Source organism: Astatotilapia calliptera, chromosome 8, assembly GCF_900246225.1.
Source record: "Astatotilapia calliptera chromosome 8, fAstCal1.2, whole genome shotgun sequence".
In the NCBI taxonomy this organism is placed as follows: domain Eukaryota; kingdom Metazoa; phylum Chordata; class Actinopteri; order Cichliformes; family Cichlidae; genus Astatotilapia; species Astatotilapia calliptera.
This window is the reverse complement of record NC_039309.1, coordinates 19008720-19024249: the sequence shown is the minus strand read 5'-3', so window position 1 is coordinate 19024249 and position 15530 is coordinate 19008720. Positions and strand designations below refer to the sequence as shown.

Here is a 15530-nt window from a genome sequence, read left to right as displayed (position 1 = left end):
TCTGAAGCTTGGGAGCAAGCTCAGGGTGAACCTCCTCTGATCTGTGCGGTTGACCTTCCAATTCTGGTATTCAATGGCAAATGCCAATCGGGCTATGTGGCACTGGGCATTGAGCACAGGGCCCAGTAGAGGACGCTGGGCCCTCAGCCCACCTTCATGAAGTCTTTTTCTGATTTAATATTTCATAATATTCCTTGTAAAGAAAAGTTGGGTGACTGATTGTTTGTGTTCCATCAGAAATTTGGCCATTGGTATCGGAATCCAGAATTTCCCTGAAGGGCTAGCAGTGAGCCTGCCCCTCCGCGGGTCAGGGGTCTCAACATGGACAGCCTTCTGGTAGGGAAACCACAGGTTTCTACTCACTGTATCAATCTTCAAACAGTGTGTAGCTTCCTTCATTGTTGGTGTTCTTCCTTCAGGTATGGTCAGCTTAGCGGTATGGTGGAGCCTATTGCCGGGCTGCTCGGCGCCGTAGCTGTTGTTGTGGCAGAACCTCTATTGCCATACGCGTTGGCATTTGCTGCCGGGGCGATGGTCTATGTGGTGGTGGATGACATCATACCTGAGGCGCAAGTCAGGTAAAAGTGAAAAGGAGGAGTTACTTTTGGGGTGGGGGGGTCAAAGCTAGATTACTTGTGCAAGAGGTCTAATCTATTACCCTTTGCTTCAACTTGGCATCACCAGTGGAAACGGAAAGCTGGCATCCTGGACCTCCATCCTAGGCTTTGTAGTGATGATGTCACTAGATGTGGGTCTAGGCTGAGATCACCGTGAGGACCGGCGATCCCTCACAGGACATGATGTCGTCATCATGATGCAACTTGTATTTTAAGTAAAAGGGGGACCAAAATTAGTGTTTGATTCTCAAACACTGTTTATGCATTTAGTTTTAATTGTTGATCATAAAATTGATCAGGTTTGGAAGGATGATCATACTTGAACTTAACTTTTGTCATTCACATTTTAACAGTGATTTCCTGAGAGCAGCTGACATGTTTTTCATGTCTGATATTTCATTAAGGAATTAATTTCTGAATATTTAAATGAATATTCATATTCCAGGGCTGGAGAATGTTTTGTTGGGACTTTGTAGCTTTTAAGTTTAGAAACAATATTATAAGTACAGATAATTTCTGTTCTGTTAAGTTAAAATGAATGTGTTGGGTTTTGTTTCGTCCATTTCCCTAATGATCACGATACTTGAACTCTGGTGTTTGGCTTGCTGTTGTATGGGAGTGAAAATAAATAATTACAACATTTCTACATCAGTCGTCTTGTCATCATTAAGAAACCAGACAGTATGATTATGGTGTGTTGAATTATGGCATTTCAAATATGACACTTTGCAGCTACATGTTTAACCTAAATATTTCAAACATGCAATCTAATGTCCCAGGATTATGATGCTTTTATTTTGAGATGTGGTGTTGTCGGTATTGATTTGATTTGAACAGTAGTCTATTTTCAGACCTTTTGATTTTACCGTGTCATAAGATCTTGTATTTGTTCATCGACTAACCTTTTGTAGTCTATGAAAGTACCTCTCACAATAGTGTACAGCAAAATGGCCATAAAAAATGTAACCTATATACAGTGGTGTGAAAAAGTGTTTGCCCTCCTCCTCTTGTTTCATCCGAACCACATTAGAGAAAGATAAACAAATAATGCAGTTTCTAAATTATAGTGTTTATTATTAGGGAAGGGGAAAAAATCCAAACCTGCTCGGCCCTGTGTGAAAACGTGATTACCCCCTTAACCTAATAACTGGTTGACCCACTCTTAGCAAAAACAGCTGCAATCGAGCATTTGTGATAACTGGCAATGAGGCTTTTACAGAACTAGGAAGAATTTTGGCCGACTCATCTTTGCAGAATCATTTTATTTCAGCCACATTGGATGGTTCTCAAGCATAAACCAGCTTTTTAAGGTAATGCCACAGCATCTCAATCAGAATCCGGTCAGGATTTTGACTAAGCCAATGTCGTCCTTTGTTTTTTTTTTTTTCTTAAGCCATTCAGAGATGGACTTGCTGGTGTGTTTTTTTGATCTTCGTCCTGCTCCCAAACCCAAGTGTGCTTCAGTTTGAGGTTACAAACAGAAGGTCGAACATTCTTCTTCAGGAGTTTTTGGTAGACAGCAAAATTCATGGTTCTATTTACCATAAAGTCTTCTAGATCGCGAAGCAGCAAAACAGTCCCAAACCATCACACTACCACCACCATATTTTACTGCTGGTATGATGCGTAATGAGACACACACCCTGCAGAAACTTCAGCTTTTGTCTAGTCAGTCCACAGAGTAATTTCCCAAAAGTCTTGGGCATCATCAAGATGTTTTCACAAAGGGCTCCATAGGCTTGGATTTTTTTTTCCCTTTAATAATACACACCTTTGTTTAGAAACTCCATGTTGTGTTTACGTGTGTTATCCAATATTTAAATCTGAAACATTTAAGTATGACAAAAATACCAAAAAAATAGGAAATCAGGAAGGGGGAAAACCCTGTAAATTCACCACAGTGCAAGTCAACCTGTTTATCCTGCTATACATTTGCATAGTGACTGAAACCAGCAACACTGACTAACAATGGGCCGTGAGAACAGTTTCATGATCAATAATATGCAAATTGCCATTGTCATACAGATATTTGTATCCAAATGTAGAGACTAAAAGTAAAAAGTAAATACGTAAAGCACAGATACCTCAAAATTCTACTTAAGTACAGTACCAAATTTGTACTTACTTCCCACCTGCGGTCAAGGCACGCCTCCTGGCAGCCCTGTGAGACCAGAAACTGCAGTTTGTTCCAGACCGTTTGGCCATATCTTCCTGCAATCCTTGACTGCAAATCTGTAAAACATTGTGTAGCGACAGGGTGCGGAAACCCTTACTCTTATATTGTCCCTTTATATCTCTTCAATTTCAATTAATTGTCAGATTTTTTTCTTTTGAAATGGAACTTTCAGACAATAAATAAATAAAAATATAAATATTTCAGTATGTTTCATCAAAAAAAAATTCTTACATGCAGTATTTTGTGTAATTTATTCCTTAAAAATGTATTGTGCTATTTACAGTGGCTTGCACAAGTATTCGACCCCCTTGAACTTTTCCACATTTTGTCACATTACAGCCACAAACATGAATCAGTTTTATTGGAATTCCACGTGAAAGACCAACACAAAGTGGTGCACACGTGAGAAGTGGAATGAAAATCATACATGATTCCAAACATTTTTTTACAAATAACTGCAAAGTGGGGTGTGCGTAATTATTCAGCCCCCTGAGTCAATACTGTAGAACCACCTTTTGCTGCAATTACAGCTGCCAGTCTTTTAGGGTATGTCGCTACCAGCTTTGCACATCTAGAGACTGAAATCTTTGCCCATTCTTCTTTGCAAAACAGCTCCAGCTCAGTCAGATTAGATGGACAGCGTTTGTGAACAGCAGTTTTCAGATCTTGCCACAGATTCTAGATTGGATTTAGATCTGGACTTTGACTGGGCCGTTCTAACACATGGATATGTTTTGTTTTAAACTACTCCATTGTTGCCCTGGCTTTATGTTTAGGGTCGTTGTCCTGCTGGAAGGGGAACCTCCGCCCCAGTCTCAAGTCTTTTGCAGACTCCAAGAGGTTTTCTTCCAAGATTGCCCTGTATTTGGCTCCATCCATCTTCCCATCAACTCTGACCAGCTTCCCTGTCCCTGCTGAAGAATAGAATAGAATGGCCTTTATTGTCATTGTACAGAGTACAACGAAATTGGAGTGCCACTCCCTTGGTGCAAGTATCAATAATAAATATAAATGTAAAATATAAAAAGTACAAAAAAAACAAAAACAATCGTAAGTACTCAAACAATAGTATGTACAATATACTAAATAAAAGAGAAGCACCCCCAGAGCATGATGCTGCCACCACCATATTTGACAGTGAGGATGGTGTGTTCAGAGTGATGTGCAGTGTTAGTTTTCCACACATAGCGTTTTGCATTTTGGTCTCATCTGACCAGAGCACCTTCTTCCACATGTTTGCTGTGTGCACGACTAATAGTTGTCCTGTGGACAGATTCCTCCACCTGAGCTGTAGATCTCTGCAGCTCGTCCAGAGTCACCATGGGCCTCTTGGCTGCATTTCTGATCAGCGTTCTCCTTGTTCAGCCTGTGAGTTTAGGTGGACGGCCTTGTCTTGGTAGGTTTACAGTTGTGCCATACTCCTTCCATTTCTGAATGATCGCTTGAACAGTGCTCCGTGGGATGTTCAAGGCTTGGGAAATCTTTTTGTAGCCTAAGCCTGCTTTAAATTTCTCACTAACTTTATCCCTGACCTGTCTGGTGTGTTCTTTGGACTTCATGGTGTTGTTGCTCCCAATATTCTCTTAGACAACCTCTGAGGCCGTCACAGAGCAGCTGTATTTGTACTGACATTAGATTACACACAGGTGCACTCTATTTAGTCATTAGCACTCATCAGGCAATGTCTATGGGCAACTGACTGCACTCAGACCAAAGGGGGCTGAATAATTACGCACACCCCACTTTGCAGTTATTTATTTGTAAAAAATGTTTGAATCATGTATGATTTTTGTTCCACTTCTCACGTGTTCACCACTTTGTGTTGGTCTTTCACGTGGAATTCCAATAAAGTTGATTCGTGTTTGTGGCTGTAATGTGACAAAATGTGGAAAAGTTCAAGGGGGCCGAATACTTTTGCAAGCCACTGTATTTGGGATTTTTGGGGACGGGGGGGATATCACTCTGATGATGTAGAGGTTTTAAAAACTCACAAAACCCCAACAATCAAACGTGATCAAGTTCTTCCCCTAATCTACTAATAATGCAAGCACATTTTGTTACTCGTAATCTGAAAAAAACAAGACAGTATGAGCACATTTTGGACATGTGTCTCTCTCTGGAAACAGCATTTCAAACCAGTGTCAGTCAGAGAGACCCACAAACAAGTGACATCATAAGAAACATATAGTGACAGTCATTGACTACAAAAGATTTTCATCCATCTGTTAAAGACGGCTCTTAGGTTTAAACTTACGTTAGTTTTTCAATTTAATTTTGAGCCTGATATATATGTATTAAAAACGTCTCTGTAAATCTATTTCAAGAAAAGAACAATGAAATAATCTTCAAAATAAATGTGGTACTGTGCTCTACTTTATACTGTCCCTTCATGCTACCGAGAGACAGAACAGGTGCTGTCAGCCTGCAGCAAACTTAAGCAGTCTTTCAAATTTAAAGATTGACCTAAACAAGCAGTTCTTCTGTGTACAGACAGCTCTTACTGGGAGTGTTTTTTTATTCAGTTGCTCTGTTGCTGTGGTGATGGGTAGAAGCAGGCTAGATGGTTAGAAACTAAAACTTTTATTGACATTGACACGTTTTGGTTTTTTTAATTAAAGAATTTTGTTGTAATTTTAATGTGAAAATATTGGCTGGGTCTTACAGACAGAAGGTTTGAAGAGCAGATGGGTGTTGCTGAATAGATATAAGATTATTGATGACTAAATCTTAAGTTGATTTGACTAAAATACAAAGTGTAAAAGTCTGTCGTGTTTTTACCGGTGAAAGTTGCTTCATGCGGTTCACAAAGTGTCTTATTTTCCTTCACATAAAATGTGAAATGTGTCCATCTGTCTGCTCTCGTCTTCCTCCTAACCATTGACATTTTGCAACAGGAAGTGTCTCTTCCTTCCAACCCGTTTGTTGTGTGCAGAATCAGATCAAATTGTGTGCGTCAAACATGACTGGACAGGGAGAACTTGTCCCCCCTCTCTACATAAATTCATTAGTTCTGCTTGGAGCTCATCTCTCTGTTTTTATCTCTTTTTTATTTGTCAAAGAAGGAACAGAGACATTTCATTATAGTTTTTTTTTAAATTTATTGTTGTGTTTTCATCAGCAAAATCATGAATAAATTTTTTAGTGAATGATATTAACACTGATGAGGAACCACCATTGTGCTGTAACTCAGTCTAGCTTATTTAGCCGGCAGCATGCTCCTTCTGCGGACCCATTTAAGGAAGTAACATGATGATGAAGAGAAACAATGTATGATTATGTTGTTGCAGAGTCATTCACACACTAGGAAAAGCAGACATAAACCACACATAAACTACAGTACTTGTAAAATCTATCTTTCAAGTTTACATTTTGGTGATTCTAAAAGCATCAAATTTAGTATCCACTCTCTAATAATTATGGGCATAAATTCTGTTTTATGACTCTAATGTAGCATCAATGCAAGGGTAAAAAATGTAGATCATAAACGGGGTTGTTATACTTTCTAGAATAGGTCTGTGGGTCACTTTTTAATTTCAGGAATTCATCTAAGGAAAGCCAAGGAATATAATGCTAGACACGTTTCCCTTCCATGCAGAGCTTAAATCATGATTTTTACAAATATAGATGGGCTTTTGAATAAAACCAATTTACAAGATAGTAAACATATTATTCAAGTCCTGAGAAAGTAACAAATATAGGTGCGATGGCACAAAGGTTTAAAACCAAACTCTACCCATATTCCTTCCAATTGTATATGGCTCATCCATTTACTTTAAACAAAATCCAAATTACAAAGTGCTTCACATGAGCAACTAAAAAACAAACAAAAAAACACTAAACCAAACACACACACACACACACACACACACACACACACACACACACACACACACACACACACACAAAGCCATCAGAGAGCAGTATATTGCAGTAAAAATGAAAGAGATTTAGGACATAAGAATTGGGAAGACCAACTGACTGGCGACTGATTTTCTTGGTCGGATTGGTTTCACTGGCCAAGATAGAAATATATTTTCCTCCACTGGATTCCCAGGCCAGTAGATCAGACTGGACCCTTACATAACTGTACTGGCCACAAAAAAATTACTTGTTTCAAATATTTTAGTTTATTACTTGTGGCTCGATGCTTGACGATCAAAATCAGGTTTTGATAACAAAGTCAGCATTTTGCCTCACAAGAGCTGGAATATTTGCTTGCAGTTTTGAAAAATAATCCCTCGTCCAGGTAATCTGAGGTTTAGAAAACAGAATCTCTATTATCTTATTGGCATTTTGAGAATCATCACGATTTCTCATCAAGGTCTTGAATTTCTCCATCAGACGGTTCATGTCCTGCTGATAAATCCCTGCCGCACGCACGGCTCTGGATCCATCAGGTTCTGCTGCACTTTCTAGACGAGCCTGATGGATCAGCATCTGTGTGTGGAAGGCAGCTCCATTCACCCACTGCTTCAGAAACTGAGTGTCCATATGTTCATCTATCAGCATGGAGTTCTTAGAAAAGAAATTGGAGTACACAGCATCATAGGGTTAATTATGAACATTTCTATACATGAATACTTCTGTAAAAATCCCCTATTCAGGGATGATTCGTTACAAATGAAAGCTGGCAGCTTTGTACCTTTAGCCGTGTGAGCTGGGCACTAAGAGCAATCTCAATTTGACGGGTGTCAGAGAGTTGAAGTTGTGGGTCTCTCAGGTTGATCTGCATACGCTTCAAATACTCGTGCATCAGATCTCGCACCTGCACAGTTAAAGAGAGGAATGTTAAGGCAAATTTTGTATGTTGATCAGCAGGACTTTTTTTTTTACAAGGAAAAAAGTGAATTAGTAAGCTACATTACGCATCCAAATGAACACCACTTTTAAGTGCTAACTTCTTAAGTTCTTACCTCCTTGGCCTTCTCCTGTGCGAACACCCTCTCTAACATTTCAGCTGTGCCCATGGTTTCTTTATTTAGGCTTTTGGCCACCACGTCTAAGGCCAAGGAAATGATGAGAGCTCCCAGTCCGACAGCATGAGGCACCTTGCTGAGCCCACCTAGAACATTCCCCACCTCTCTCACAATAGATGCGACCTGATTGAGTTCTCCACTGTACAAGACGTGGTCTCTGTAATTGTTCAGCTCTTCAGCTGAGTTGAGCCCAGAGAATCTCTGCAGGGAACTGAGAGGATATTTGTTTCCCATTAGTTTAGCACTCTACAAGGAACTTAGCTCATGCTGTTATTATATTTTAATTAACTATTGATTAACTTTTACTGCCCATTTTATTTCAGTTTTTGAAAGGTTCAGTTTGCTCCTATGATCACTAACTTTGCAAATGTTTAATGCTAAACACAAAGCTCTTGGTATTAACAACAAAAGAGTGTTAAAAGAATGCTTTACATGAAAACTCAACTGATTAACAAAATGAGTGAATTTACATTGAAATCATGTATGTCTCTGCTTTGTATTTTGTTTGATGTAGAGATCTTATAGATATATCATCATGTAGCATGGAACGTCATCATATATAATGGAACTTTATCGTCTAGAATGTAACCTCATAAACTAGTATGGAATGGCACAACGTAGCATGTCAGGTAGGATGGGATGTCATTGTGTCTAATAGGATGTCATAATGCAGATGGGAATGTCATCGTTAGCATGAAATGTCAGTTTAGAATGGAACGTCATCATGTCATTATTTAAAACTGAATGAAGAATGGGATGCCATCATGTAGAACGGAATGTCCTATTTAAGAATGGAATACCGTCTTGAATGGAGTGTTATCCTGTTGATGGAACTTCATCTTGCTGAACAGAATGTCATCATTAAAACTGGAACGTAATCATGTCGAATGGAACGCTAAAGGACACTCGTTGTCTTTTGGTTGTGGAATTGCTTACCTGTCAATTTTAAGTTCATCCAGCTGTAAAACATTGCTAAGCATATCAGCAATACCTTCAAAGGCCATCTCCTCCTGCTCTGGAGATAGTGTTTGACCCATTTCCTGTTTAGTTGCTGTCATGAGAGTAACAAAGAAAAAAAGCTTTAATTTTTTTTTTACATTATCTGAGACAGAATCTTTAACAATTTTTGAAATTATAAACATGTTTTTTAAACTTATTTAAATGGACTTTCCCCCTTGTTTTTTCAATGGTTTAACAAGAAGATTTCTGTTTTTCTTTCTTTTGGCACAGCAACCTGCAGGTTTAGCACTGACTCATCGTGCCAGAGACTGAACACGAATCCTTTCACTTTTCCCACATCTACATATATATATATATATATATCTCTAGATGGTTGTGGCCACATCTTTTTCACATATTGATCTACACAGAAGATAAATCCTAACTTCAGTGCTCATCTGACTTTAGTCATGCTCCATTGAATATCACCTAATCTGAATTTCCTTGTGCTGATTATGATTGTGTAGGATTTGAGAAGCAATTTCCCCAGGTATAAAATCTTTTAACATATTCTACAAAAAATGTCATCATCTGAACATTTTGGGGAATTCTTTGACTGTCTCTTTGACTCTTTCTGATTTTGAGAAACAGCTCATGCAAATGCCTAAATAAAAGTGCTTAAAGATTTTTTGCTAGTGATCTGCTCTTTGGGACACAGTAAGTACAAATCACATCCTTCTTGCACCCTTCCTAAAAATATATCAGATATAAATATTCTTGTTTTTTTGGATGGGTGGTGCTCTTAGAAGATATTTTTGCAGAATGTCCCAGGCTAAGAAGCAACAGGATTACAAACTGAAGCTGTTAGGTATCAACTCACCTAAAGATTAGAAGTTAGCAGCAGCAGCAGTGTTGGAGGTTATTTCCTTCAATTTTTGAGGTTCATGTTTAAATGGTTGAACGGAAAAGGTAAAAGGTCACAAAGCACCAATGAAGACCTATGTCAACATACTGAATAGATGAGAGACAGGACAAAATAACCACTGACAAAATAATATTCTTGCATGGTGTTGTCACAAGAAAATGTTAGAAATCCAACTTTCTTTCCTTTCTTTTGATCTATATTTGTAAGATAATAATTAGTTTGTTTAATTTTGGAGATTAATGTCTCTCATTTTAGCCAACTTCATATAATTTTTCTTCTTGTGTCCATTTTTATGCATATGTCAGTTCCTCCCCTCTCATGTAGTATTTGTTTTCAGACCAGATGAATGGAGTAGTCTGACTCCCTTAAATTTTTTTGTCCTGGTTTTTGGCAGTTATTTATATAATATCATCACAAAGAATTGTGATAATGTGATAAGAATTGTGATAGGACTTTGCCTGTCTAAGGTCACTGTTCTTTTGGAAATATTTGAGGATCAAAGTCTTTGTTGACAGCTCAGTGGGACAGAGGCACAAACGAGGCGTTTCTTTTAGTACCACTTACTTTTACAGCCTAATCCCAACTTTGAGTGTCACGAAGCATAACAACTTTGTCTTTGGAACTGGGCTTGTACACATTTACCAACATCAGCCTCTGTGTGATGGATCTCAGAGGTGAGACTGCACGATCCTGAGGTAGATACCAGATCCTCCATCAGGTCTCGACACTCCATAACTGACGAATCGAGTGTAAAGTAAAATTTGCGTGTGAATTAGAAAATATTGTTCTGACTATAATCATTAAGGAGAAGAACATGACTGCACTGGGAACTCCAGTGCAAACAACCTTTGTAACAGTTCATTTGAGATTGGGCACACCTTGGACAGGTAAAGTGTAAGAACTACAATTCCACAACAATAATCCACCTTTATTCTTTTAGCTGAAGAATCAGTCTTAAGAGCAAGAACAATGCATACTCACACAGAAGCCATTTTAAAAAGAGGACAAAGGGGCTCAAATCCTGCAAATAAAAGCTTAAGCTAAAATAAAAAACAAAACAAAACACAGGTCATAAAATAACTTAACCTTCACTATCTACAGAACAGTGACTGGTGCTGCTTTGTGTTGCAAGAAGTTGATGAGACTTGTGGGCATTTCCAGCTGGTCGATGCAGTTGATCTTGTTGATCTTTCTGAGGTGTCTCCGCACAGCAAGTCGGCACTGTGAGGTCAAAGCTTTTGGATTTCCTGGAGACAAAACAGAAGAAAGTTATACCCACAATATATCATGAATGATAATAATATTATTTATATTTAATGAAGTTTACAGTAACTATTATTACTAAACAAGACATCCAACATATATTTAACAATCTCCCAACTGGTCGTGGCAGATGGCTGCCACTCCCTGAGCCTGGGTCTGGCAGAAGACTCTTCCTGTTAAATGGGAGTTTCCCACTGTCACCAAGTGCTTACTCAACGGTGGTTGTTTGATTGTAGGATCTCTAACTTACAATGTAAAACATATTGAGGTGACTGCTGTTGTGATTTGACACTATATAAATAAAACTGAGTGGAACATATAACTGCTGCTGTATACATATTGTAAGTACATTATTTAAGAATTTTAGCTTTTACTATGGGAAAAAAAAAAAATCACACCTACAAAGTGTGTTAATGTTAAATACAAATGCTAGTCAAACATATAGTATGTAAAGCAATAGTGAGGAGAGATGCCTGGAGGATAAATGTTAGAAGTCATATTATAAATGTATTTATTTCATAGATAAAACTTTAGCACTCCTTCAGTTACATCGTCATCAGTAGTGTTAAAGATCTGAAGTGAAAAAGCGCTGAAGAATCTGTCCGACACCTCTTTCTCGCAGCAGCAGCTCCACAGCCTCGTTCTGCTTCGTCGACTTCTCGATGATCAGCGTGGGGAGGTAGACGTTTGCACCGAAGTCGATCAGAAGCTGGATGTATTCCACGCCACAGCCGTGCCTAAGGCACATCTCCAGCACAGTTTTGGGCTGCTTGTCAGAGCTCAGCAGCTTGGCATCAGTGCAGTTGTAGTCTGGGTCTGCCCCGTAGAGGAGCAGCAGTTTGAAGCACTCCATGTGTCCATAAACAGCAGCCAAATAAAGCGGCCCACTGGAGACTCTGGCACTCGAGGTCCACAGTAAGACTTTGGCGCGGGAGTTCACCTCAGCGCCGTGTTTTAGTAGCTGCTTTAGAATCTCTGCGTCGCCTTCCCTTGCAGCAGTGAGGACCGGCGAGCAGTTGTTGGACGAGCTTCCGTTGGGGTTGGCGCCAGCTTTGAGGAGAGTTAAGACACAGTCAAGGTATTTCCCTCGAACGGCTGCGAACAGAGGCGTCTGGGCCTTGACGTCCACGCAGTCTATGATGGCACCGTGAGCTAGAAGGACCTGCAGACAGCTGAGGTGGCCTTTAGACACTGCAGCATGCAGGGGTGTGCCTGCAATGCCCCAGCCACCTCTGCAGTTGATGACTTTCTTGTAGATTTCTTGGCAGAGCATCTCATCAAGGAGTCTGTCATTGTTTTGTAACACAGCCTGCCTCAGCTGGGAAATTTCACAACTCCTTTTCTCTTCTTCAGCGGTCCTTAGCTTGAGCATAGAACCTGCTGCAAATGCAAAGACAGAGAATAAATAACACACCAAATATACAAACGTATGGTCCTCATACAAACACCGCAGTGCATTTCTGTTTGTCAACGTCATCTGTTCTCAAAACAGATTTGGTGTCCTTAGGGCACCAAATCAGCAACCAGTGTTTTGTATTAAAGAAAACAACAACAACAACAACAAAACATAGAATCCAAAGTTCAGGTGAAATATAAATAAGGCTTCAGATCTGACTCGGATAAAAGTGGCAAGATAAAGTTATTATTCTATTTCCGGAAAAAAAAATAGTATATATAGGCGTTAAAGTTTAAGCTGGTCATTAAGACTTTTTCCACCAAACTTCATTCAAAATCTTTACAATTTTATATTCGCAAAACTAATCGTCCGATCGATGCATCCAATTAATCAATCTATGCTTGTTTATGATAAATAAAACCTTCTGGAAACCTTCGGCATAAAAAGGAATAAAGGCTTTTATAATTAAACCAACCGTTTATTAGAAGTACTGCGATTTTCCCCCGTGAGGCTGTATTGTAGGAAGAAATGGGACAGATTTAGTTTAACTTTCTTACACTGTGTACATGCCGACTCATGCCTCTAATATTAAGGAAGTTACCCATCGCATCTCTACACGACATACAACATACACACACGTATAGTGTTTCTTATCAGTACTACTTCGCGGACGATAAATAGCTTCGCTAATATTCACCCTAAAACCACAGTGAAAAAACCCAAATAGATATTAAATTCCAAATATCCCGTTAGTACGCAAACATCTCCATCCTTTAACAGTGCTTATTTCAAAGAAACGAAGCTAAACCCTTATGTTTTCTTCGTTTAACATTACCTAAGATATGTCACCATCAACAGCCTCCTTCTTTGCTTCCTGTTTTCTGCTCTTCCTCGATGGTGTGTTTGTGTGACGTACCGCTGCTGCCCCCTAGTGACTTTTATTTGCAATGGCAAACTGAAGCTTAAAATAAATATAGATAGCATAATAGATATTTAACAGATGCAATAGCAAAATATATAAATAGTCTATTAAATTGTAAAAAACAAAAAAACAAAAACAAAAAACAAAACAACAGTATTATTAACTGACTTAAATCAAATCAGATTTTTTGCAAATCTGATTTTTAATGCAGATAATTATTTTGGGGAACCCTTATGAGCTGCAGTCCACAGTTTCAGGAACTTTAATTTGATTTTGAGTTGTAGTTTTATTAGTGCTGTAACTGTTTCAGTTCACAGTTACCTATAGGTCAGTCTGATGTAACTGGTAAAGCATAGGCACTTTTTTAATGGACCATTTCAATCATAACATGAAATTTTATTCACTTCATTGCTGAGTTAATATAAGGAAAATTTGTTAAAAATACATAAAGTCATGGTGAAAACTGACATTGTGAATTGAAATGGAATAAAATCCCATATTTGCCATGCTTCTTGGCTCTTGGACCCATGGTTTTCAGTGTTTTCAGTTCATTATTCCTTTTGGGTTTTGATGAGTGACTAATGTACATGTCAATAATGTTGTTTTGTAATGCCTTATGCTTATGAGTAAGCCCATCTGATTCCTGGTATTGTTATTTGTGCCTGTAGTTTTTCTGTTAGTTATAAATGACTTTAGATTTGTCAGTTCCCTTAACAGTTCCCTTTCTGTTCCTTCACTCTCGTCTTTGTGTCGGTCTTTTTATTTTTCTCCTTCCCTGTTTAGTTGTGTTAAGTTAATCTTATTCTCCATTGGGTTGTGTCTCTCTTCCTGTTATAGTTTGGTAAGTGTTGTTCTCTGTGGCTTGCATTACTTCCCCATCTCCTTTGGTTAATTGTCTGCAACTGTGTTTCCACCTCCCTCATTAACCTCAGTGATGTTTTTCTCTCTCTCAAAAAAGTTTTTTGCTAGTTTCACTCTTCATGAAAGGTTACATCACCCAGGGGTCACCACAGCCGATGGATCCACATTTGATTTGGCACAACATTCCTTTCCCTTTTTTTAGGCTGGGCATGCATCCTACTGGTCTTGAACCAGGAGTATTTTCCATATAAGATGACACCACACAGCCCCAGTCTTGCTTGGATGCAACATTATTAATATCTAGCGCTAATGAATTCAGATCACATATTCTTAACATAACTAAACATAACATAATAAAACAAAATATAACAACCCATTGGAAGTTAATACAAATAGAAGTGGGAAACACTCGTACATTTACCACAATAAAATAAGACTAAAAACATTGAACATTTGTAGGAGGCAATGTGCCTGAACCAAAAAGAACACGAACATTATACGAACATGTCATGCTGACCAACATGCTGTAGAACATTAGCAAAATTTGAATCTTAAAGTTTTGTATCGGTAAAGTTTTTTTTTAAATTGACTTAAGAGTTGTTTCTTTTCTGCTTTGTGGTAGAAAACCATTTGAATCCATAAATACTGAACTATTATATACTTCACAGAAACCAGTGACTTTGGTCCCTTTATAGAATTTTAAGTTCTTGGGAAAGAAAGAAAAAAGAAAGAAAGAAAGAAAAATAAAAATACAGAAACTTCTAAGTTAATGCAACGTTATCGCCACCCTCTACATCAGGGCTGGGAGAACTCCAGGCTTGAAGGGCTGGTGTCCTGCAGGTTTTAGATCTCCTCCTGGGTAAACACACCTGAATCAAACAATTAGTTCATTACCAGGCCTCTGGAGAACTTCAAGACATGTCGAGGAGGTCATTTAACCATTTAAATAAGCTGTGTTTAATCAAGGACACATCTAAAACCTGCAGGACACTGGCCCTCGAGGCCTGGAGTTCCCCACCCCTGCTCTACATGATTTGTTCACTCTCCAGGCAACCCGGATGGCATCCTGCCTTTCAAATCTAGTCTTTGCGTGTGCGTCACAGAGCCTTTGTTGGGTAAGTGGTGAGGTCTTGCTGAGACAACAGTGTGTGGACACACTGCAGGAGAGTGACCTTTCTAGCTCTAACAGAAAAAAAAATCTTGTGGCCACACTGTGCTGTGAAGCTAAAACAACTACTGCAGTGACTCTTTGGGCTGTGAGGCTCGTTTCTGTCAGGACCCTTAGTTGCATCCAGCCTGAGGGAGTCTGCTTCTTTCCTTTGAGTGCCAGGAGGTTTTACAACATGGTAATGAGCAGCTCAGGCCTCCTCTGTCCACTCTGCTTCTATGGCTGTTGCTGAGAGACAAAGTAAAAGTCACCCAGGCGCTCACGGAGAACAGAGAAGAGGCCTTTAA

At 39.0% G+C, this 15530-nt stretch overlaps 3 protein-coding genes across 6 annotated transcripts in view; 1 reads left to right on the top strand and 2 right to left on the bottom strand.

Moving 5' to 3' along the window:
* The window catches only part of slc39a11 (solute carrier family 39, member 11), a 167587-nt gene extending 166322 nt beyond the window's left edge, over positions 1-1265 (top strand). For both annotated transcript variants that reach the window (XM_026177301.1, XM_026177300.1), the window contains exons 8-10: positions 238-336; positions 420-578; positions 685-1265. In XM_026177301.1, the coding sequence (XP_026033086.1) occupies positions 238-336; positions 420-578; positions 685-763 (337 nt within the window). In that variant the 3' untranslated portion in view covers positions 764-1265. The remainder of the gene's footprint in view (positions 1-237; positions 337-419; positions 579-684) is intronic.
* A 5386-nt stretch (positions 1266-6651) lies between these two features.
* Positions 6652-9653, bottom strand: LOC113027816 (uncharacterized). Its single transcript, XM_026177635.1, has 5 exons — positions 9589-9653; positions 8706-8820; positions 7707-7980; positions 7436-7558; positions 6652-7308 (listed from the first exon to the last, which is right to left on the bottom strand). Exons 2-5 carry the CDS (start codon positions 8804-8806, stop codon positions 6955-6957), a joined length of 852 nt encoding a protein of 283 aa, XP_026033420.1. The 5' UTR covers positions 8807-8820; positions 9589-9653; the 3' UTR covers positions 6652-6954.
* Positions 9654-10540: 887 nt separating this feature from the next.
* LOC113027643 (ankyrin repeat and SOCS box protein 12-like) lies at positions 10541-13199 on the bottom strand. 3 transcript variants are annotated; one of them, XM_026177297.1, is made up of 3 exons: positions 13128-13199; positions 11506-12276; positions 10541-10880 (listed from the first exon to the last, which is right to left on the bottom strand). In XM_026177297.1, exons 2-3 carry the CDS (start codon positions 12266-12268, stop codon positions 10729-10731), a joined length of 915 nt encoding a protein of 304 aa, XP_026033082.1. In that variant the 5' UTR covers positions 12269-12276; positions 13128-13199; the 3' UTR covers positions 10541-10728. The 3 variants fall into 3 exon arrangements, with proteins under 3 accessions (XP_026033082.1, XP_026033084.1, XP_026033083.1); XM_026177299.1 differs by having other exon boundaries at positions 11506-12273; XM_026177298.1 differs by lacking the exon at positions 13128-13199 and adding an exon at positions 12768-13110.
* Positions 13200-15530: the final 2331 nt, after the last annotated feature.